The 24,778-nt window shown below is 47.7% G+C and overlaps 1 protein-coding gene across 2 annotated transcripts; it reads left to right on the top strand.

Annotated features, from left to right (window-relative positions):
* Nucleotides 1-1,848: 1,848 nt before the first annotated feature.
* On the top strand, nt 1,849-24,639 carry LOC120898684 (protein sprouty). 2 transcript variants are annotated; one of them, XM_040304850.1, is made up of 2 exons: nt 1,849-4,832; nt 17,338-24,639. In XM_040304850.1, exon 2 carries the CDS (start codon nt 17,745-17,747, stop codon nt 20,187-20,189), a length of 2,445 nt encoding a protein of 814 aa, XP_040160784.1. In that variant the 5' UTR covers nt 1,849-4,832; nt 17,338-17,744; the 3' UTR covers nt 20,190-24,639. The 2 variants fall into 2 exon arrangements, with proteins under 2 accessions (XP_040160784.1, XP_040160783.1); XM_040304849.1 differs by having other exon boundaries at nt 17,335-24,639.
* Nucleotides 24,640-24,778: the final 139 nt, after the last annotated feature.

Here is a 24,778-nt window from a genome sequence, read left to right as displayed (position 1 = left end):
GGGATGCAGCGTCCACTGGATTTGTAAAATATAAAAACTATTTAGTACATCCGCTTTGCATGCGCATTACGGAAAGTCGTTTACTAAAAGAAATAAACATTTAGTAACCACACCATTCAATGCTCCATATTGTTTATTGCGAATTATGTTACAAAATCGTACAGCCAGATGGCAGATTACTGGGTATCATTACTAAATGCGACTTTTCAGCACCGGTTTGCTTGTTAACGATTCTATGTCATAACGCCTTTAGCCAATGTCACAAAGTAAGGTAAGTCAAAAGATTGGACTTTTCTACACGATCGCCCGTATGTGCTGCTGCCCACACTGCTGTACAACGTACAAAACGTGGGAGGGGTGGTGATGGAGGTGGTGGAAGGGAGACGGAGGGAGGAAATTGTGTGGACGATTCCAGTCACGTTGCTCCGCGCCTTCTTCGACCCTTTTCCGTTACGACCGCTGCTACACAACAGCCGCTACGGCTCAACCCCCAACCCTCACACCCCACACCCCACACCCATCCGGTACGACACTGCTGCTTTCAATTGAATCGAAGAGCCCTGGTTTGAGGCGTTTTGATCGAGAAAAAGATTATACTCGCTCACGCTGGAAATGCATACGACGACGTCGACTACGTCGTAGGCACACGACGACGCGATCCCAAAACGGGAAACGAACCGTCGAGCAAGCCAAGCAACCGACGGCCGTCCAAGCAACCCAAGCAAGGTTTTCTGTTTTCTTTTGGTATGTGTGTTTTCTTTGCCGTGTTCTCCGTTTTCTTCATTTTATTTTAAGCTCAACAACGAGGGTGACTACAACAGCGTGTGGGACAGACGCGGAGTCGGTGCGAAACACCGAGAGAGGGAAGGAGAGCGAGTACGGAGGAGCGAACGAGGAGTGCACAGGGGGAGAGGCGGAAGATGCGGAGAAACGGGCGCAGGGTAGGACCGGAGAGGGCCGTACGGCAAGACAGGTAGAAGGGATGAAGGTTAGCCTCTCTCGTGTGCTTCGCGGACAGTTTTTGTTTCGTTTCCATTCATCCGACGTAAAGCAAACGGCAGTTTCATTCATAAAAACGTCCCCTCGCGCTATCCCGCTCTGCGCGGTGGCGATCATTCTGCGGTCTCGTTTTGCGACCGTTTGCACGAGGGAAAGAAAACGATACGTTCCGTCCTTCCCTGTGTCGTTTCTCCTGCCCCTCGCTCTGTTGGGCTGCTCATGAACGCACACTACCTTGCGCTTGCAAAGAGGCAGGCGATCGGTTTCAAACGTCGAGCTCTCGAACATCATCCACCAAACACACAGGAGGAACGACACGTTTAGCGGAGGGCGCGATGGTGGGTAGAATGAATGGGGTGGTGCCCCGTGCAAGTACGATTTTCAATTGCAAAAGCAACACGCATCCCACGTCGTTCGATGGATATTTGAATTTCAGAAAGATTCAGCAACACACCCAAAGGGTGTATTATATCGAGCCAAAACGGGTTAGTGTGGGTTAGTGCACACGAAAACGGGCGAGCGAGTGTAGGAGCGAGCGAGATAGAACGGACAGCTTCCGAATTACGCGCTGCGATGGTGTGAGTGTTGCGCGTCTCAGACCGCAACTAGAGCGGGACGGCTCGTTGCCGCACGGTGCTTGCCATCCTCTTTTCGCTGCCTTGGCAGTGCTTCACCACTACACGCGTCCGCCTCGGTTGAAGCGTTTCGCTCACGCACACTACCATCGTTGCTCCAGCTTTGAAGCGTTTTCTCACACACACAACCCACACGGGCTCGTGCGCTGTGTGGTGCGGCTTTTGTGAATGAGCGCAAACGGCATAGCAGCATACCTTGCGCCTCTCCATTCATATACGGATTTGAGGCGCTGTCGGTCGTGCTGTGCGTGCGGTCCGTGAGGTTTGTTGCGCTACCCAGCAGAAATCGTGCTATCCGAGAGTGTGCTGCTACTGTGCTGTGCAGCAGCGCTCATCCAAGCGCACACCAGTTGTTTTGTGTGTGCAAAATACAAACCTGTGCCAGTGATTGCCGTTGGTGGTGCCACGCGCGACGGCGAAACACAGTGTGTCTACAGTGTTGCGTGTTTTATATACTACAGTTTGTCGAATTGCAAAAACGCAAAGCCGCCCGTGTAACGGAATTTAATCGTCCCCGTCCCGAACTGGAGCGGCGAACCACACACCACCTCCGCAGCAATTCAGTTGTATATTTTTAACATACACACACTCTCTCCCTCTCTCCGTCTGTCCCTGTCTCTCTCTCTTTCTGTGTGCTCTGTGTGCCACCGTCAGTTCACCGCCCCATAGGTGTGTGTGCGTTGGCGCGGTCGCGTTCTGCCAAAGAAGCAAAGCAAGCAACAACATCGTGGCTCGCATATCGGCTAAGCTGTATACGCGGCAAGAGTGGCAACGGCACAGCACTGCGAGGAAAAAAGAATATGAAGCTCAGCAGCAGCTTACAAGTGTGCGTCACGGGGGCAGTGAAAAGAAGGTTTGCTTAACCGTTAAGTAAAGTACCTTTAGTGAGATAGTGAAGCAAAGAAGAAGAAGAAGAAGAAGAAAAATCCACCGCCATTATAAAACAAAATAGTGCTGTGTACCGTGCACATATCCGCGCCGAACGAGAAGCAATAATCGATTGAGAAAAAATAAGGCGCCGCCCCAATCATCGTCACCAGCACCAGTGCCAGCAGCAGGCTGTGTGCAGCAGTCAGTCATTCAGTCAGTCAGTGTGTGTAGCGAAGGTTGGCAAACCCCTGAGCCAGGCCGTGATTTTCCTGGTGGGCAGATCAACGCACATCCACACAAACACGCACACATACATACATGCACACATACACACGGCAGTAGTGCGCGCATACTCTCAAACGTCGAGTGAGTTCAGAGTGATTCGTTTGTTTGTTTGCTGCTGCAGTCCTCTGTGCCACTGTGGGGCGGCGGTGCGGTGCAGCAGCAGCCGTGATGCAATGCAGTGAGGTGCGAATGCAAGCGTGGAACGTGTTTTGCTGCCGTTCAGCCCACACGGCACGTACCTTTAGCAACGACTGTTGAGGTTACCACGATAGGGAAGGTGCACAGGATTCCCTCGCCCCTCTCTCTCTGTCTATCTCTCCCCGTTGCTGTTTAACTCGATCGTGTCGGAAACGGTCCAACTATTGTTACAGCCGGAAGTAGCCTAGCCATCTTGCACCGGAAATAGTCCCTGGGACGGCAACAGTGGACTCCTCCTTGGCACGCCAAGCGACTGCTGAGAGTTATATTCGCCTATACGCCCCTCAACTCTGCTGGGGTGTTTCGTTGCGTATCGCGAGTGCGTATATAGGTGTGTTTGTGCATGGGTGTGGGCGCGTGCATTGCAACAGTGCGTACTGGCTAGTGTGTGCCCTTTTCTCATCCAAGATCGCCCAATCGGGTGGAATGTAAAATTGAGTGAAACACAGCATAACCGTTTCCCAACTGCGATTGTTGTATGAATATAGAGTCTTTGCTTGAGCGACAAGAATGTGCGAATGTGCTTTTCCAACCCGGAGTGCGTGTGTGACCAAAAGCGTGTGGCAATATTGAGGAGGGTGGCCGCAAAATAAAGCTCATCATCGTTGCAAAAAAAAAGAGCATGTGGGTTGGTGACATCAACAACACATGATCCCTCACCTTCAGCAGTAACCGATCTGTTGAGGCAGTTCAGTTAAAATCAAGGCAAGCGTCGTCCACGGTGTGCGCCTAGTAACGGGGGCAACCGTTCAATGGCAGTGCGTGTGTGCGAATGTTTTTGCCGTGGAAAGTGAAAAATTGTTCGACCGGAAGTGTCACGACCGAGTAGTGGTGTTGTGCTCCGTGCGTTGCAGTTTTTACGTTGAGCTTGGTGTACGACGATGAATACCGTGTGCATTTGGCTTAAAACAGAGTACCCTACCACGACCCGACGAAAAGGGGCACCATTGGCCCCACACCAACGACGCCCGGAGGCAACGAAATGAAGCAGTATCTTCAGCAGCAAGAGTTCTGTTCCGCTCTTCAAGTGAGTGTGCTTTGCCAGCAGAAGCAGTGCAAGGGAAAAAAATAGTGCCAGTGTGTTGCGTTTTTGCAAGGTGGGCAGTTGAATAGAGCGAAAATTCCCCCCCACACACACACGACAGTGAGCAAGGCGTGGAGGGCAAGGGTTGAAAAAGGAAGCGTTGTGAAGCAAAAGTGCTCCAGTTACAACGACGCGAGAGGTAGAGAGTTGGAGCAGCATAGTTCTGTTGTGCGAAATATCGATATTATAGTGCGAAATAAAGTAAGTGCTCGCTTTTCGGCCGATATCTATCCAAAGATATCCATTCGAAAGTCGACCAACCGAATCGAATCGATCAGTCAGCAGCACCAGCAACAACAACAACAACAGCAACAGCAGCAGCAGCAGGTGCATTTGTGCAGGTGTTCGAATAGTCTTCGTTCACGACAACGTGTGTTACTGTGGTGACCGTTTTTTTTCATTTTCTACTTTCTGGTGTGCATTTCTGGTGCAAGTGCTAGTGTTCTGCTACGCAGCTCACGCATACAGCAGCCAAGTCAAGGTAGTAAATCCACGTGTGAATAGTAGCCTGTTCCCCGTGTGGGCAAGTGTAAAAGAAAGCGCCAAAAAGTCGAAAAAGCAAAAGGAAAGGTGCGATTTTCCAGTGTTTATGTGTCACTCGAAGGGAAGCGCACGATCGTATCGCCAAGGCAAAGCAAAAAGCTACAGAACAGAAAAGCGACTTCCAGCAGCGACAGAACGGTGCGGCGTCCGTTAGCGGCTGGCGACGGATCAAGCCCTAAAACGCCGAAATACACCGTCTTTAATTGCTTATTCATTATGTAAGTAGCATTCGTGTACTGTTTCTAGCGGGTAGTCCTGTCGGTCTATCATTAGTTAATGGGTTTTAACAAATAATATTAAGCATAACAAACAAATGGGACTCCAAAAAGCGCGACAAATGCAACAAATGTAACCCTATTTCATGGCTCTGTGTGTGTGTGTGTGTGTGTGTGTGTATGTGCGTATATACAGTTCTCTGTGCAGAGACGGTACGGTGCACGTGTTTTCTTATCGCGCAAACACGCAAACCAAGGGTAAACAGTCAGTTTTCTTCGAGGTTTCTTGGCAGCACCGTCTTCCGCAAACAGCAGCAGTACGTAACTTTCCCCTTTTTACGATCTCACCCGGGACTAGAGGAACCTTTTTTTGAGCAATTTACAAAAAAAAGAGCCGATAATGGCTCTGATACATACATCGATAAGGGAGAATAACCTATTTTTATAAATCGACGGACGTGTCTTGAAACTATTTAGGGTTGGGAAAAACGACAAACTGTGAATCTCTTATCCAATTCGGGCAACTAGTACCCAATACTCACTGTACGATAGATAGCAGGAACGCCTTGCGATTACAAAAAAAAAACTGTGCAAGCTGTATCATTTCATATCGACGGGCGATCAATTGACGATCTGATTGTCGGAATTGAAAGCAAAAAGTAATGCTTCACTCACACTCGTATGTATGCTTACACGCATACAAATGTACAAACATCCCACGCTTTGTAAAACAGGGAAAATACACACACACACACGCGCTCACAAACATGAAATACAGAATGGGAAAAAAGCAGTTCGCTCGCTTGCCGGAGAGACGGACGGGAACGCGCACCCGTACGGAATTAAAATTCTTTTATGAATGAAAAATGTCATCCACTACTACCAAGACGCTTAGGTGTGTACTAAAGCAAGCTTCGCTCGCGCTTTGCCTTGCTGCTTTAGTGTATCGTGTGCCGCGTGAACCGCTGGGTGCCTTTCCTCCCCTCGCATCTTTCCGCCTTCGGTGACGGCGTTGTTGATAGAGTGAGACTACAACAATTGTTAGTCGTAGCTTCGCGCGCCGCGCACCGACTGGCCTCTACCTCCACCATGTCGCGATCTTCCCACATGACAGTTGCGGTTGCGGCATTAGAAAACGAATGCTGAGCAGAAACGATCCGCACCGTCGGAATGTGTTTGTTGCGGGGTGCGGCCACCACCACCACCAACTCCGAGACGTTTGCATCGTCCGGGTGGAAGGATGTGAAGGGTTGACGAGGGGAGAGTGTGGGAAAGGGATGGGGAGGGGGAGGGGAAGTACGGTTGTGTGGAATTGGGGTTGGGAAGGATGGGATGGGAGCAAGTTGATTAGAATGGCCTCGAACGCGAACGGCGAACGGATGGCGGCAGCTGGTCGGGTCGGGTAGGGATGGATGAGGGAGAAGGGTGGTTGGTGGGTTGGCGGCAAGAAACTTAGAGGAAGTATCTCATTTGTGTTGCGTTGATTGTGCACATTAGGCATCGGTGACGGATATGGTGGCTGTGGTTGCAAAATTCGTTAAGGCTGATGTTGCGTTTTTGCTCTCTTTGCACAAAGATGCATCTGCAATGTTAACGTGATGTAAGAGCTCCATGCTTTCATACTAGCTTGAATCAAACGATCGACTTGGGCATAAGAAAAATCATCATTATAGCACTATAAAGTTCGTCAAAGTTTAGCTGTGTGCTGCAGATAGGCAAGCATCCCTTCACATCTTGCGAAGTAATGAAACGAGTAGGAAAGCTGGGTGAAGTACCCGATGCTCCCGATGTTTGACCGATCGAAAACTTCCAGCAACTGTGTCACACTACTTTAATACGCTAGACACGCTAGACCGTTTAATCAATTACTTAAAGCGCAAGTACATTAACAAAACATTGATCAAGACAAGGTATAATAGTGCATATCTGAAAGAATGCTTGTATTTGTAAATTAAAAAGAAATGTGAATCAATGCAAAAGCAAACTGCATAATGCAAATGGTAAACAGGGATTTATAAGAGATAATACTGTTTTTCCCCCAGTTAAACTATCTCTTTACCTCGATCGTTCGCTAACTGTCTCCATTTGACTGATTTTTGTTGCTGTATTTCTCTGAAGAAAAGTAACGAGGAATAGTAACGCCATCCTTGTACTGGTTTGCTCCGGAAACAGGCATACATGCACATTTGCCATTTTCCCTCATCAACCCTTTCCCTTCCCTTTCTCTACCATACGCTGACAATTTGCTCAAGCCCACCATTTAGCCTTCTTTCCCTGTGTGACCTGTAGCTGCAATCATTTTACCATTTGTTCAGCATAAATTTAAAGGAAGTGTCGCTGTGGGTGCCTGGTCCACAATTCCACGTCGTTTGCTACGTGCTAGCAAGGGGAGAGGCGAATATATCGGTGTGTGTGTGTGTGTGTGTGTGTGTGTGTGTGTGTGTGTGTGTGTGTGTGTGTGTGTGTGTGTGTGTGTGTGTGTGTGTGTGTGTGTGTAGAGGAGGTAGAGTATGTAGAGGAATGGCGACAAAAACAGCGACTTTGATTCATGATTATCAATCGACGGCGGAAGCGAACGATTGCCGTTCGAATGGTGATTACATGCTACTGATACTAACCCTTTTCCTGGCCAATCTCTACCAACGGAAGGGGGAAGGGGAAGGGCACCGTAAGAGGAGTCTAAGGGGAGAGTACAGAAGTGATCGAGAACGGCAGGGTGAGCGGCGACTTCCTCAAGGGCTACCAGTTTTTTCCTCTGTTTTGTTCACCGTAGCGCTGTTTTTTTTTGCTCTTTCTTTTTTTCATTTTCTTTAGCTCTCGTGTGTTCATTTTCTCTTGAGTGTCGACTCTTAGTGCGAGCTCTTTGTTGAATGGAGACTGATTGTTACTCGTCCGGCTCCTGTCGATCGTCCAGCGCTCTCGAAGCGCCCCACTGCATGCTTCCCTTGCAACCACAGTAAGTGGTAAGTCGTGAGCGAGCTCTTCCATCTTCATATGGCATTAATTACGTGCCGTTTGGATGTGTGTATGTGTGTGTGAGAGTTCTTTTTTTTGCGTGTTCACTGTATGCACCTCGCTCTGCTCCTCTGGGGCTGTAAATTGCGGTGCATTTTGCCAGTTGCCGATTCATCTCTTGTCACCATTTTACTGGTCATGGACGTTATTGTGATGGTTTTGATTGCACTGTGCACTGAGCACAGCTTGTTGAGTCAAATGGAGGCCAACAAGATTCATTTTGCTGCTGCCGCCCAGTGTGGAAGGGCTTTCGTATAAGCTGTACATGTGCTAAGGTCACGGATTCTGATACTAGTGGACGGACTGCACACAGCGGATGACACGATTTCCAGCAGGGCTATCGCTTTAAGTTCTCGGGGAATCTTTCATCATTGAGTTGGGGAGGATAGTGGATATCACGCGATAGTTTGAATGAGGTTCTATTGTGCATAACGTAGAAACAGAAGAAAAAACTCTTTCGCGTTTCACTGCACTCGTTTCTGGCATATGTTCGTTTCTGTATGATTACCTTTGACTTGTTGGATTTCAAATTTGGTACTCATTGGGGCTATCCCACCTGGCATGTTACAACACAGTAAAATGAAAAGTTTAACGAACGCACAACCTGCCGGCAACAATACCCGTCGGCACCCGTCGTGCACCCGCCAGTGTGAGTTTGTGGACACGAGGAAAAGGAGGATGCAATGTACAGTCTACAGGCCTGGCGTTTGGTGGGGACTGTCCGCAGGTACCGTCGGCCGCACGAGTTCGTGCGGTTTCGTAAATTCCTCCTGCTCAGCGGTTCAGCAGTCCAGCCCAGGTTAGCTCGTCGCAGATTTGCGAATTCATTGTTTGATTTTCGTGGCCGGTCCTTCACCCACAAACGAAAGGTCGGGACGCGAAGGAAAGAAATAATGCGGCGTTGGAAGAGCGGGAACGGCGAGGAGGTTCGGAGCACACAATTGCTGATTGTGGCCCTTTTCCCTGTGGCAGAGGCAAGATAAACACTATGCAGCCGCGCAAAAAAAAAGGTCTGCCTTGAACGGGAAGGAAGCGGCCAGCAAAGGAAAGGGTCTGGTTGGTGGGGTCAGTGTTGGCGGGAAGGTATCGCGAGGGTCAGTTAAAAATAACGCCTGCACTCCCCGTTCGTCTGAGTCGTGGCAAATCGTAAAGTTTTTGTTTATTGCTTGCTGGCATGTATTATTTCGATGGCGGGCGGGGCGGAGGGTGGGTGCTGTGTGTTTATTTATTTTTCTTTTCCGTTTTAATTTCATTTGCTTGATTTGATGGCTTTGATTCATGTCGTTGGGCACGAGATTAAGAGGAAATATGTTCTCGAAGCCTGCCTTCGGCTCTTCATCGTCCTCCCCTACGCAACGATTTCAACCCACGGCGAGAGATCGTCTGTTCGAAGCATTTCATATGTTTTACTGTAATTCCTGTGCCTTTGCTACACCGTAGAATTTCATTAAAATAATGCATCTTGAATGCATACGCCCATCTGCTGAGTGGGTTTCTGCGGTGCAAAAAGGCGTTGCACCACAGCTCGAACTGATTTTTTGTGCGTGGGCGACATCGGAATTTGCCTGCAAAGTGAGCCGTGAGCGACAGCCAGGACGCGAGCAGTGAGTGAATGGTGAGAATTGTGGCGTGAGAAATTCGGCTATTAGTAAACCCTCTCTCTATCTCGCTCTCTCTCTCTCTATCCTTTACTCGCACTCGTATTGTGTTCTGGCAGAGTATTATCCTTTCCGCTTTGGATATTGCTCTGGTGCATCGTTGCATTGCGCATGTGCCCGAAAAATGATTGATTAAAACCAAACCACATTCCACCGCATCATATGCATTCCCGTAGCCTGTTTTTATCAATCCACGCACGGCTTTTCTTATAAAATGTAATTTTTGCCCAATAAATACAAGCAGTGGCAATGTTTGCCTGACTGCCTTTCAAATGTGCGTGCAAACGTGTCGTTGCGATGGTAACGCTCAAAGCTCGCGATTCGCGTAGAAAGGAACAACACTAGAACTTCGATTGGGAGTGGTAAGGCAATCTTCAAGCCTTATAAATTAGGGAAAACCAATGTATTACAGGATGTCTTACGTCTTTTTGATGGCAGATTTTCATTTTGATACCAAACATTCCATCGTGGAACGGTTCGCTTGGACTTTTAGTTGTTCAAATTAGACAGCTATGCCGAAAGTGGGTGTTAGCTGTGACGCGGGTTTCGGCTTGATGTGGTCGACTCTTTCACTCAGCTACCGGATTGGAGCACTGGTGGAGGATTCGAGGGTTTTGTAGGCCCAAAAGGCGGCGTCACTGAGGTTGCGTTTTGTTTTTTCTTCTTCTATCCGCCATAGGAAATTGGCTGCCTGGCAATACGCGGGAGTACGGGTTTTACAAATCACGCCTAAAAATGCGAAAGTGCGCGTGCTTAGCCCATCTCCCTTTCCTTTGCAAGGTTGTGTACAATGTTCTATTTCTCTCGTTGCCACACCGCACAATATCTGTGATGAAGGCAAAGTGAAAAGAGAAAAGAAAAAGAAAGTGGTCCCGAGACGACGGGGGTGGGACGTATCGAAAGATTCTTATTACAGCAACGGGAAGAAACCCTACGCTGAATTTAACTTCCGGTTAGGCAATAGAAGCGTGGGAGCATAACGATCCAGAGTACGGTCCTTTGGGCAAACCATTTTCATTAATTCCGTTTTATGTTTTGTTTCGTTATTTCTCTTTCCATCTTCTCTGGCCCGGTCTGGCAGTTGCCCTGGCTCGTTTGTGTTTTGTTTTTGTTTCTTCCGTTCCGAAACACAACACGACGCATTTTGCGCTTTCAATTCATTCATTTCCTGCTTCAAGCTGGCACCGCAAACGCCTTTTCTCTTTTTTTTTTGTAATGTGTGTCCTTTTGCACAAACTCAATAATAAAAAAGAAGCGGAAGAATGAACCAAACAACCGGAGCGAGCATGAAAACATATGACGCTTGTGAGGTTCGTTCTCGACGCTCGAAACTGACTGCTGCTTTCTCCCGTGGGAACCAACAGCAGCTTCCGTGCCTGGAGCGATCCGTTCCGCCGGAAGCGTGTTGATTAAATGGGATATGTTGCCTTCTGCTTCTGCTGCACCGGCAATGGCAAACGGCGGAGACGCGATGCACTGTTTTGTGCTGTGCTTCCAACGAAGGCAACGATTGCATTTTAGGCGTGCAATGGTGCGTTTTGCTTTTTCTCTTATTGCATGTGATCGTTCCACAATAATAGCCCGTTTGCTGGCCGCATCCGTTTCATTCTGTGGCTGCTTTTTAGCTTCCGCGACTTTTGCGTCTGATTCACTGTAAAGTTGCGCTTTTTAATTTTTCTTAACATGTGAATGCCTCATCCTAGATCCATTCACAGAGAAACACGTGTTAGCAGCTCAATAATATGTTGTTTTTTTTTGTCATCAATCTTTCTTCTAGCTATCGACTTGTATTGTACAATTGTATCGAGCCACCCTTTTTGGTAAACCAAATCAACAACACTCGTTGTGGTGTGTTGTTTGCTTTCCTTTGCATTTGTCTCGCGGGAACAGTTCTTACACTAAACTCAAACTTAACAACTAAATAACAGCTCTTAAGCTTAAGGCGTCTAAAGCACTCCGATAATATGCTCACTTTTTCCTAGGGGTTCTAACAACGTTTCTTGGACGTGCCCCCTTCGCCCAGCGAAATGCTGGCGAAAGGATGAACGGGCAGAACGCAGAAGCTGCAACGGATCGGGGGATCAATGGTATATATACGGCCGAGAACCCGAACCCAAAACCAAAACAGAACTGCTTGTAGAGGAGAGAAGAAGGAGAGGTCGATAACCTTGTTTACTGCTTGCACTCGGATCATCCGGTGATCGGTGGAGGTTAGGTTGACGACCGGAGCAACCGAAAGGGGAAACGCGTACGGGTCAGCTCATCGTACGTAAGAAGGGTTAGGCTGTGTGCTGCTGTGTCTTGCCTCTTGCCTTCTGCTGCTGTGTGTACGTGTTCTGTTCCGGTTGGAACTGTTCGCTTAGCGTTGGCGTCCCTGAACGGTCAGGCAACGCCCGATGCCCTAGCCCACCTGGCACATAATAACAACAGCTCACTCAATTCCTGGGTCGATCTCGTACCGGTACCGTACTGGAAGCAGGCACAATGGATGGTGCAGCTAACATCGGCATTAAACGACCATCGAATCATCGTCACTTCAAATGGGTATAGTACGTTTTTTGATTAAAATGATTGTGATCCAAAGGCAATTAACAACTAGTACATTTGCATTTGCACTAGTACATTTGCTGCTAGTCAAAGGCTAGTAACAACAAAACATTTGCTTAGTATGTTCTAAATAATTCTTAGCGTTTTCGTGCCGTCGTCTGATATCAAATGATCGTCGTCGAACAGGGTACGTTAAATCGCCCTCTCACGGGTTGGGTAAACGCACACGCTTGCTCAACATCCGTTCGTATACATATGTATTCCTTTTTTTTTCATTCTTCGGCCGGTTGTCGGTGTTCGGTTTTTTTTGTATCTTGTTCGAAAACTGGGCAGCCGTCGTCTATTTCAGCTGATGCTGCAGCTTCTGCTGTTACACGTTCACCTTAATTCCTCTACCAGCAGCAGCTTATTCCGTGCTGCTTCCTTTGTCTTCCCGTTCGTTCGTTCGTTCGTTCGCTCGTTCGTTCATCTTCTCGCCAGAGAGTCGCCAAACCGCAACCGTCGTCAGCGGCAACGACGTCGTCTTGGTGTTGTAGGCGCTGGCAAATCCGGTTCCAAACCCGATTCCATCATGGACAACGCGCTGGAAGCGAGGGAACGGTTCTGCGGGAGGGACGCAGAAGTTCAATTGCTCTGTTCCACATCAGTCGCCGGGCGTCTCGATCTCTCGCTCTCGAACTCGTTCGTCCGTGGTGTCTGTTTCTCCGTTGTGGTGCGGGTTTCCTGGAGAAACTCCATCAATCGTCGATCGACGGGATCAAATCGAACGTGCGATAGAAAGAGAACCGTTCGCAACAGAGCAACAATAGCAATAAGAAGACCAAAAAACACGCCTGGTGTAAAGGCAAACAACGCGGCTGTGCACGGTTAGCGAGGGTGAGGGGGGTGGGGTACCACGCTCTGCATGGTGCAGGCGGCTGGGTTGCTGGCGGCTGGTTGTCCGGTGATCGACAATCCCGGGGACATAATTACAAACGATGATGATCGAAATGAGGATTTGTTTCTCCCTCCGCCCTACTCCTCCCGTTCTTTACAGCTGCACGCACACCATTCCACCGGACGTAAGGTTGTTTTTTTTTCGATTCCGCGCTGCTCGACACCATCACTGAAGTCTACGCCGATCCTTCGCGCTCAATGGCCGCTTTCACCATTGGAATGGGGAAAAAAACACAGGCGCGGTGGAGAAGCAACCGAGAGAAACAAATTAAAGGTCTGGTGGCTCACTTTCGTACGGCGTGTGCTGGCTGTCTATGCTTCTTCGTTCGTTCCTAAGTCGCCTGAATGTCGCACCAACATGTTGTCGCCAACAGAATCGCCAGCTTTGTGCTTTCTTGTAGAGCAAAAGAGTAAGCAAAAGGGGGGTTGTGCGTATGTATGTATGTGTGTGTGAAATAGATGGAAAAGAGAGAAATACAGATACAAAGAGGATAGTAGGACCAAAAGGTACAACGGAGACACGCACGCACTTTTTCCCTCTGTCCGTGGAGTGGAGCACCCTCGTACGCTCACTATCTATTCTTCTCAAGGCTGGAGACTTCGAAACACTGCTGGAATCTGGCGATCTAATTTAATTTGATGATCGGACAGGTTTCTACGCGCCTTGTGGTACACACCAGCACTAACGCTCCTTTGAATTTAACATTCATCCATCCCACAATGGAGCGTCACCCAAAAGCGAAAAAAACGTAGGTTTAGCTTTTGCAGAATGTCACTGCTTTGTGCTTGTACTTGCCAGGCATCCTCTTTGTAACTCCACCCGAGTAACCGTACCAAGATAGCCAACCAGGCAGCAATATGGCTTCGGGAAGGCTGTTTTTATTTTCCACAGCTGCAGCAACGCTGCACCGTCCAGGGGGTTTCGAGAGTGCAGGATTATCTGATCCCTACTTACACCTTGCATTTGTTATGGTTGTTGTAAAGAAAAATATATAAGGAAAAAGATGTGCCATTCTACCTCGGTTAGAACATGTTGCTCGTACGTTAACAACCTGCCGATATATGTGAGCTGAGGATTAGCCTTCGCTCCATCACTATCCGTAAACCATGGGAATAAGATCACGGCACGACACGGCACGACACGACACGATACGGCTAAAGAACGAGCAGTTCTTCCCATTTTCGTTTCAAGTGGCGGTCGAACGCGAACGTTTGCGATGGTAGAGAGCATCCTTAATGATCGATCATATAAAAACAATGAAGACACTGGTTACCCAGCAAGGGCCTCTTGAAGTATCGACGGGATGCAATTGAAAACTGTGCAGCCGTAGAACGGCATGAATCACATTTTATGACTCATCCGAAACGTTAGAATCTGCTACTCTCGGTATGCTGCGCCAAGTTGGTCGGTGAAGGTTTCTGGTATACCTTTTTATTGCCCTTCCCAGTTCGCATGCATTTTCCCTGCGAACCTTTCAACCTTTCGAGATGGCTTCGAACATGTTTACGTGCTATAAACAGCGCAGTGCATAACACGCCATTCACGAGTAGCAAATGCTGCACTCCTACAAGTAGTTAGTTTTGTGAAGTCGCTGACATTTCTTCAGTTTGCTTCCTTGCCTTCCTTGTCAACAATAGCATAAACTGAAATATGGTGTTTTGCTTCCTTGTCGTCTACCTTTCACACATTCCTGGACTCCAGTTTCAGAGCCGTCCTTTTATGGACCTTGCTTAATTTGCAAAGCCTAGCACAGGTATACTGCTCGGAAGGCTCCTGATGGATGATCTTTGCACTCTCCATGACCTTATGAAGCGGGTCTGATCTACCTGGCAGAATTGTGAAAGGTTCAGAGGTGCCGCACATATGCGCACATGGAAGACAATTAAGTCAATAAAGTGAACCTCTTGAGATCTGCAAGGGTGTCCTTTATGATGGCTCCGAATAGTCTCGTGTGCGCTTCCTCTCGGCAGCAGCTCAACTTCAGTCTGCCTGTTGTTGCTGACCCCTGCAAAGTGTTAGGGTGCAGTACACACGGAATGTAAAGGACAATTTTCTTCTTCTATATAACCATCACAAACCATGTTTTGCACGTAACTCCAAACATACGTTGTATTTCAAACATGTTTTTGTTGATAAGATCTCATAAATTCTAGTGAAGATCATGTCAAGTCTATCACCAAGGTCGTAACTCATCGAAGAGACATTTTCATTATCAAATCATTTCTTGGAGCGTACAGGCAAACGCATATGGACAAATATTAAATCATCTGTTTGCGACATAGTCAAACAACATCAGTATTCATCGTAAGTTATCTGAAAATTCGATACAGTTTTCGTTTTGTTTCAATATTTTACGTCCTAATGAGAAAAAAGCTGCGTACACAATCTGTTGGAACCTCAAGGCTGTAAAGGTTAGGGAAAGGCAAAAGCGACCGAACAGCATCGAGACCCCCGAGTCCGACACTGGGACATCGGAATGTTAAGTCTCACGCAAAAAGCAAGTTTAAACCGTGCGCTGCTCACCACCTGCTCACCGAACACCCCATCAAGGTGTTAATGCTGGCGCCAGTTCGTCGTTCATTCATTCATACGTTAAAAATGGAAATCTCACGCACGAACGCATTGTATGTTGAATTCCAGTTCCACTTTTCGGAATCCAGTTTTCTGTAGCCGTTTGTTTCGTACGATTCGTTCATCTATTTTTTGTGACTGTTGCTTTGTTTTTACTGCTGTTCATTTAGCATCCCCTGGGATTTGGGTAGAGCGCTTGAGAGAGAGAGAGAGAGCGAGAGAACGATAGAGAGAGAGAGAGAGAGCGAGAGAGAGAGAGAGAGAGCGAGAGAGAGAGAGAGAGAGAGAGAGAACAAGGATATTTATGCGTACATGAGCGAGATAGAGAAAGAAATGAACGATGGGGATGGGAGAAACAGTCACCTTCTGTCCGCGAGGTGTCTGAGCCGCTTCGAATCTCGCGAAGAATGGTGAAACTATGCAAATTAAGATTAGCTTGTTTGTTTGTTTGTTTATTTTTTCATCTTTTTTTGTTTTCGTATCGAAACGAATTTCAGCGGCGGTTTCTCCACAAGATAAAGTGAAGTAAAGCAAATATCAACATCATCACACAACTTATCAGTACGGATGGATATTCCAGATATATTTTGGTAAATCTATCGTGACAACGTTTATTGCGCAATCGATACATGATCTTATGTTGCGAACTTTGTATGCCTGCAATTGGTAGTATCACGAATGATAAGACGACGGTTAATTGCCTACCAAACTGCTGCCATGTGTCTGAACACAACTTGCGAAAAAATGTAAAGAATGCAAACAAACTCGTGCACCATAAGACACCACACATGTGCAGATCGCGTTGATAGAAAATAAAACCCAAACACTTACACAACCACATGTAAGTAGCCAGGGAATGGCAAAGAGTACGAGCAAAACAACGAAAGAATGATAGAAAGCCATGGAAAGAGCAAAATATTAAACAACAACCCATAACAATTTCGGTATGCGGTGCTTTCCGAAGTATGATTACTGCAAGTACGGACGTTCGTTCTTGGAATGCTGATACTCTCGCGGATAATGATTAATGTGGTTGAGAATTTGGCTCAATGTTTGAATTCCTCGTTCTGTTGTACCTGCTTTAAACACACATGTGCACACATGTGTAAATGTAAGCGTGAATGTATTAAACGCGTATTGATTGCGTTGAGCGTTTGCTGAGCATGGAGGGTTGGCACGATCACGTATAACGTATATTGAAACGGACAATTTTGCTCAATTCATCTGGCAACTCAATCAATTCATTCTAATTGGTTATTGATCGAGGCTGGGATCTGTTTGGATCCCAGTGAATAGTACGAAATAGGTCCATTCTGGCAGTTGTGTCAAATGAAACCGAGAAGGATCGTAATTGATCGACGAATTTGCTCAATGTGAATGAGTGTGGGTGTTTTTCTTCTGTTGATGGGCAATTCTTTTCTTTTCAACTGAACTGAACAGAACTGCACGTTTATTGATCGCATATATATGTTTCTGCCATGTCTACATTCGCTTAGCAACTGGAACCATAACATAAAGAGTTGTCTATTTGTTTGCTTTTGAAATGTGAAAACAAAAAGTTAAATAAGTTAATAGTTTTATATTATCTTAATAAAATTGGCTCAAAACAATATAAGTTTGTTCTCTTTCAAAATGGCGCACAAATGATAAACATCGTATAATTATATGTTTTTTTTCTCTTCTTGTTTTTTCTTCTCACATATGATCACTTGCCGACCTTCGGCCTTTCATCATCGGGACAACGATCACAACATTGCTTTCGGGTGTTTGGCTCCAGAAGGCGATTAACAAAACGATGACGACGGATTTTGATGATCTTCGGCTGATGAAGACGAAGCAGAAGCAGACGACAAAACGAAAACTTATCCGCCACGTGGAGGCGTTTCACAGCGTGCAACAGCATCGTTCTTTTTTGCTATCAAAGCAGCATAACGAAGGGAAACGCATTGATAAGCAGACGACGAACGAAAGTATCGACGAGCAGGGCGAGAAGAACAACATTACGAACGTACGGCGCCATCCTTGCAGCATCCCGATACCGGTGCCAACTACTGGGAGCTAAGCCATCGTAAAGCATAGAACGATCAGCGATTGCTGAAACGCTTGCTGTGCTTGTCCAAGCAGCGACAAACTCACACACACACACGGCAAAAAGAGGATCGCGACCAATCGCGGGTTGGTGTCTTCATGGATCGGCGTAATGGCGGCACTAGTTTGGCGCCCCCAAGGCCCCCGAAATCGTTGCCCCGCGTCCATCGCCCTCGGGCGCCAGATCCAAACTCTTCGCCGTCGGCCATCATCAGCTCTGCTTCGCCGAACCCGAACCCGACGGCGATGATCGGCAGGATGATGGTTGGCAACGGGGCAACCGGCAATGGGGGCAGCAGCCATCATCATCAACAGCAGCAACCCGCCTCGACAGCACCGACACCACCACCGCAACTGTCACCAAAACCGCGACACCTGATCGGCGGAAGCGGCAGCATCTTAGGTAGTAGTAATTTAAGCAACAGCAACGACAACAGCAGCAACCTAGCGTGTAATAATATCAGCAGCAACAGCAACAATAATATAAGTAATAACAACAACAACAACAACAACAACAATAATAATAATAATAGTAGTAGTAGTAGTAATAGTAATAATAATACTATTTTTATGAATAATAATCCTCATAATCATACGAGCCCGGGTACGACCGCCGGCAGTAATTTTAACAGTGCTAGCCTAATAAGAAGCAACGCTAGCAGTAGTAGAAGTAATAGTAGCACTAGTAACACTAGTAATAGTACCAGCAGCAGTAGTACTAGCAGTAGGAGTAATAGTAATCTAAATAATAATAATAGTAGTAGTCATAGTAGCAGCAGTAGAAGTGGCAGTAGTCATCCTCCCCCTCAACCAATTCCTCCCCATCATCATCATCATCATAATCATCCGCATCAGCAGAGCAATCGAAGCATCGGCAGCAACTCTTCCACGTTGTCCTCCGTATCGTCGAGCTCGTCGACGGCGGCACTCCTGAGGCCACAGATTGCACCCCTGGTACCACTGCACACACGATCGACGACACCTCCCCCACCGCCTCTGCCGCCGCACCAGCGACCAACGTCGCCGGCCGGGAGCATCGGCCACGGAAGCACCTTTGCCCGCCGTCGCCTCAGTCCAGCCACCAGTCCACCGTTGCATCCGCATCCGCACCTAACAAGTATTCCTCCGCTAGGGGCATCCGAATCGATGGCCACCGGTGCCACTACCACCACCGGCACACCACCGGTACTACTACTCCCCGTCGATCAACCGATCGTAGGCGGAGTCGCCTCCAACACTTCCTCCAACCCAACGACCCCGGTGACGCTGGCCGCGCCCAGGCCAGAGAACGAACGACTTGCAAACGAGTACGTCGATACGCCGTTTGGCCGGGGCAATGGGGCAGCAGCTGGTGGTGCCAACATTCCATCGACGGGAGCCCTGACCGGGCTGGCGCCGGGTGCGCAACAGCTTCGAAACCTGTCACTGCTCTCTGGCGAAGGAGCCGTAGTGACGGTCATTACGGGACAGCCGCGGCCAACGCAGGATCGGTCACGATCGCCCATCAATGGCGTCGGTGGCAACAGTGACTCCATTATCCGTGCGATCAAGAGTACCGAGGGCCGACAAGACGTCACGTCAACGATCACCGGTAGCGGCCAGTCGTTGACGAATGCTGGCGGAATTGCGCGCAATCCAAGTATCATTACCAAACAGCCGACGAAGAAGAAGGATGGCTCCGACCGGCACGAGCTGCTGGAGCTGGAACTGCAGCACCACCATCACCATCATCATCGGCATCATGGCCGATCGGCGGTGGCGACGGTGGGTGGTGGCGCGCCCGGTACCCTCGGCACGGTCGGGGCAGCCGGTTCCGACGGTCTGATAGGCATTGGGTCGATTACATGTCCACGCTGTCGGCGCTGCCGCTGTGAGGAGTGTCAAAAGCCGCGACCACTGCCGTCGCACTGGCTCTGCGACAAAAGCTGCCTGTGCAGTGCGGAAACAATCATCGACTACGCGTCCTGTCTGTGCTGCGTAAAGGCACTCTACTACCACTGCTCGAAGGAGCACGAGTTCGAGCGGGAAGTGGTAGGTCCGGACGGTACCATTGAGACGGAGACCGTGTCGTGTGCCGACGATCCCTGTTCCTGTGTGCCGCACAAGCGTACGACCCGCTGGGGCTGTCTGGGGGCACTCTCGGTGGCATTGCCCTGTCTCTGGTGCTACTGGCCGATGCGCGGCTGCGTGGCCATCTGTGCACGCTGTTACGCCAAACATTCCCGCCACGGTTGCCGCTGCACGCAGCATCCCGCCGCTCCTTCGGCCAGCTTCCCACCGGGAAGCGCACTGAGCGGAGCCGGCGGTATCCTCAACGGTTCCATGTTTGCTAGCGGTGGGGGCAATGGAGGCGGAGTGAGTGTGGGCAGTCTAGAGGAGCACGAATCAAGGGTGAAGGGCGATCCGGCCGATGGTGACTCGCCACTGCAACATTTGCACCACCATTTGCGCCACCATCTGCACCACCAGCATCGCTCGGGTACATCCACCGACCTAACCACGCCCGAGAAGCGGCTACTCGATTCCAGCAACGATACCTACTGACGGTGGTGGGACTGTTGGTCGCGCGGCGATCATACCAAGCACTCTGGCAGTGACGAAATGGACGGTGATGACGAGTACAGCAGTAACTGTGGGTGCGCTCGGGATGCGATCGTCGATGATCGCGATGACGACACCGATGACGATTCGTCGATGATCATGATGATGTTGCACCTGTAGAATGAGCGTACATTCAAACGTTGTCCATTCATCAATTTATCCTTTCCCCGCAACACACCGTCCTCTTTCTGATTCCCGTTAGTGCTTTGTAGCTACTACCACTTCTACCGTTGGACCCTGTTATGCAGGAATGTGCTTCCGTTCCAGGAGGCTACTCTGAAGATCGTATGTCATATTCAACGTTCGTGTTTGTGTGTTTTGTAGCCAACAACAATCCCTTCCATCCTAAAACCCTCTCCCTTCTCACGTTCTTAACTCAATCATTTTTTGTTTAAACAAAGATGCAAAAGGATCAAACTGGATCGTTCCTTTGCGAGTAGAATGATATGTACGCGTGGTATTGTAAATTGGTTTAACAACAACAACAACAACAACAGCATATGCGTTAGTTAGTTTCCATTCATCCATTCATCATGCTCAACACCTGGCCAGGACGAAGGAGCAGAATGTTGGAGATCATCTCCTCCCTTGCGTTGGAGATCGTACATCTCTCTTGGGATAGCACGTCTGGCAGTCTGGTCCAGCTTGGCTCTAATGTGTCCCGGGCACATGTCGTCAAGGCCCTGCGCTTTCCAAATGGTGTTGAGCCTTTAATTTGCCTTTCGAGGAAGCGAAAGGAATGAAGCATTCAATCTTCTCCTGCTCCTTTTGCTGCTCCTTTATGATGTATGCGTGCATGCCTTAGCATTGAAGAGGAAAAAAATCCGCACCAAAAGCCAAATGTTTCATCAATGGCTAGCATATTGATTCCAATCACCAAGGGCAAAGGGACTGCGGGAGAGGGCAACCAGCACACCATTATTGTGCCATGCTCTGGCAACTTGTGGCAATGCGTTTGAGGATTCGTTGTTCCAATACCTGATCATCGGACCGGTGTATCCGACCGAGGCGAAGAGCGCAAAGCAAACTCGACCAAATTCCGATCCGACGCGCCCCCGGCGGGATGTGCGTGTACCATCTGTTAAACAAAGCGGGAACGATGCGGGCATCAAAGCACGAGAACGATTTCTCTCATCTGCCCAGTACCGGGAAAATTCTTTGCAGCATCTCATATTCCTGCCTTCCCGGACACACGTATACGCGCGTGTGTGTGTGTGCGTATGAACTGGTGGAATATGTTGTTGCATTTTTTTGTTCTGTGCCAGACAGAGAAAACCACCATACCGCACTTTGTGTGCGTGTGCGTGTTGTGTATGTTTTCGTTCTTTTCCTCCCTTTAAGGATCTCTGTTTCGAAATCGAGACTCATATTTCCTAGAAACTAATATTGTCCCTGTGTTTCTTTAATGTACCCATCCGGGGTTAAAGGGAAGCGGATCTCTCAGCGCAACCCAGGCAACCGAACACCAACAACAGCGGGCCCTGTACAGCGTCAGCAAAGAATGCCATCAAACAAGTATCCTTGCCGTACCCTGTGCATTGTTACAATGCATGTACACACGTTTCGTTCCCGCCAAAATGCATCGTCAATATTATTATGATCTTTTTTTTTTGTTATTGCTAGCCAAACACGCAGCATTGCCATGTGTGTGTGCGCGCGCGCGATCGTTTCCGCGTGTTTTCCATCGCGTTCAGCCTGTTTTGGTTTGTTCTTTGCGAAATGGATCACATGCTACGCCGTTGTTCTGCTTTCGTGAGGATCATCATCATGATCGTCTAGAACGTACGTAAACGTAAGCAAACGAACGGGTGACGGTTTTGCGCCAAACCGCCAACAGGTTCATCGCTTAAACCTTCCCCCCCTGACACGTGCGTCATCGGTAGGATCGCGACGCGGGACCCGGGAATAGTGCAAATCCTCCGGTGTTTTGGGGTTTTGTTTTCTTCGGGTTTCTTCGCGGCCTCAGCACGCCTAGAACGTGATTACGTCCATTTTTTAATAGGAATTTGACCGATTTCTCTCTGCCACAAATCCGGCACCACCAGACTGCTGCCTCCCGTTCCCAGTGCCTATGCAATGTGTGGGACGAGTTTCGGCAGTACGTGCGCAAATGGTGTGTTGTGAAATGTTGTGCGCCACAGTGTCCGTTTCTGTCTCTGCGCTTCAAGCAAACGTGTGTGTGTGAGAGAGAGAGCTTGTGTCGGAAAATCCACCCGGTCCGGGCGGCAAAGGGCAGATGAAAATTTAAAAATAAAATTCATTCATAAAGTTTCCTGCTTCCCCTCCCTTTTTCTTAGGGTGTGGGGGGGACACTCGATCACAGATCACCAGTCAGCACACAAACACTGCTAGAGCGCGTTTTTTTAGACAGTGTGTAAATCTACAAATTTGATCCTTTGGGTTGTTTTGACGATGGTGAATAGAAATGTGTCCACACCGACGACCGGATGCCCTCGATTTGTTAGATGCCGATGTACCGTTGCCTGTTGCATGCATCGGATAGCTTTTGTTGGATAATCGCCAAAACAAACGAATTCATTTGACGGAGCACATCTACTTCAAGCGCTTAGTGTATGTAACTCGTTTCCAAAACACCCATTGCTGTTGTTTGACCTTTTGGACGAACTTTAACTTATTTCAATAGCGTTTAATAACCACGTACAATTCTCCATCCATCATTCCACGGTTGCACGCACGATCTAGCTGTAGTATCCTGTTGCTATACCATTCTAACACCCTCTATTACCACCGTAATCCCCCAAATCTATCCTTCTACTACTTCACACGCACAGCACACAAACTCGAACGCGATCCGGCTGGAGCAGGGAAGCGAACAAAACAGAAAAGAACGAAAAGAAGACAAGCAAAGGTGAAAGGTGAAAAAACAAAACCGATAAAACAAAGCAAGCGAACTCAAGATTTCGAGTAGGATTTAATTTCCAGTATTATCTAGTCGTGCATTATAGTGTTGTAAAAAAAAGAGAAGGATAAAAAGTGAAAACGAATTAAACAAGAGCGCAAGATTAAAACAAGGAGATGCGAAAATGAATAGTAACGCTATTAACCTAACTACTAAACACAAGCCAAACACAGGTGTGTTTGTCGATGAGCACCGATTATTGGCCCCCCCCCGATTGGGGAGAAGATGCGGGACAGAAGTATATGCAAAAAAAAAAAATGATTTGGAAAATGCGTCAACAACCGGTCAAGATAAAATTACGGGAAATTACATACAGCAGTGCAAGAAAATCGGCCCAAACAAGTGCTGAAAGTAATGATGTCGAATGTCAGATGTAAGTAATGAATTATGATGGTAGGGAAGCGAAATGTGTGCGCGCTTGTCGTGCACGTTTTGCCGTGTTGATATGTTTTTCGTTTTTAATTATTATTATTATCATCATTATTATTTTATTATTATTATTATTAATATTATTATTATTATTATATTATTACGATTATTATTATTATTATTATTATTATTATTATTATTATTATTTTAATCTCGAAACAGAAGCCAATCTTCGATCATTTAATGTCAATAAATCGTTGATCCTTATATATATACACACACAAACACATATATGTATGTCATGCGAACTGGAAACGCTGCGGGTTGCGGCTGTTGTTGGATAGTTGTTGTTTTATTTGCTTATTTGTAACTTCCAAGTGGTATTTTATACAGCAAAACCATACAAATTGTAACAAAAGCGTAATGGCTTTTGGGAAAGAACGCGTGTATAGGTGCGCTTCACCCTTTTCCCTTCTCGCGCGCGCGCGCGCGCGATTGTAAAGTATGTTGTGGCACGAACAGGAGAGATAGTACGTGTCTTATACTATATGTTTATATACGATTAAGCAGAGGAAGCATATTAAAGTTATTATTTCATATGCATATGTTAAGCATTTCTGCCTGTCGACCTATTTGTGCATGTAGTGAGGAGAGCATGAAACAAGGATGTGTATATGTATTTGTATATATCGGCTAAGCTGGAAGGATCGGGTGTGCCTCAAAAAACCGCGCACAAACGCCCTATGAAAGTAGAAGGGAGGAAGGGGAGAGGAAGAGCGCGCGCGCGTGCAGCAGAAAGGAAATCCCATGACGCTTTAAAACATTAAGAGAGGAAAGGATCGAAGGAGCCTTAGCATAACTTGTAAAAAGCATTAAACACACCCATATATACACACACACATACAGACAGAATCCCGCCGCGTAACACGCGCGCATCCGCGCAATGCGCCTAAGGTCGGCTAGGGTGAAGCGCTTCGTTGCTCGTTGGAAGGTAACGAACGCGATTGTAATATATAATAAGAACAATAGCGAGAGAATGAGAAAAAGAGAAAGAGAAAGAGAAAATAAATTATTTAGCTAACAAATCGAATCATAACAATCGAACAACACAAGATGCACAAATTCATTCCGAGTGTGTACGTACAACGACCGCTCGGTGTTTGCTGTGGAAAGAAAAGAAAATGCAAACGGTGCGCGGTTGCGGTTTTGTTGGCTGGGTTGGTTGGTCATTCATATACCCCAC

Source organism: Anopheles arabiensis, chromosome 2 (genome assembly GCF_016920715.1).
Source record: "Anopheles arabiensis isolate DONGOLA chromosome 2, AaraD3, whole genome shotgun sequence".
NCBI classification, from domain to species: Eukaryota; Metazoa; Arthropoda; class Insecta; order Diptera; family Culicidae; genus Anopheles; species Anopheles arabiensis.
This window is presented reverse-complemented; position numbering and strand designations above follow the sequence as displayed.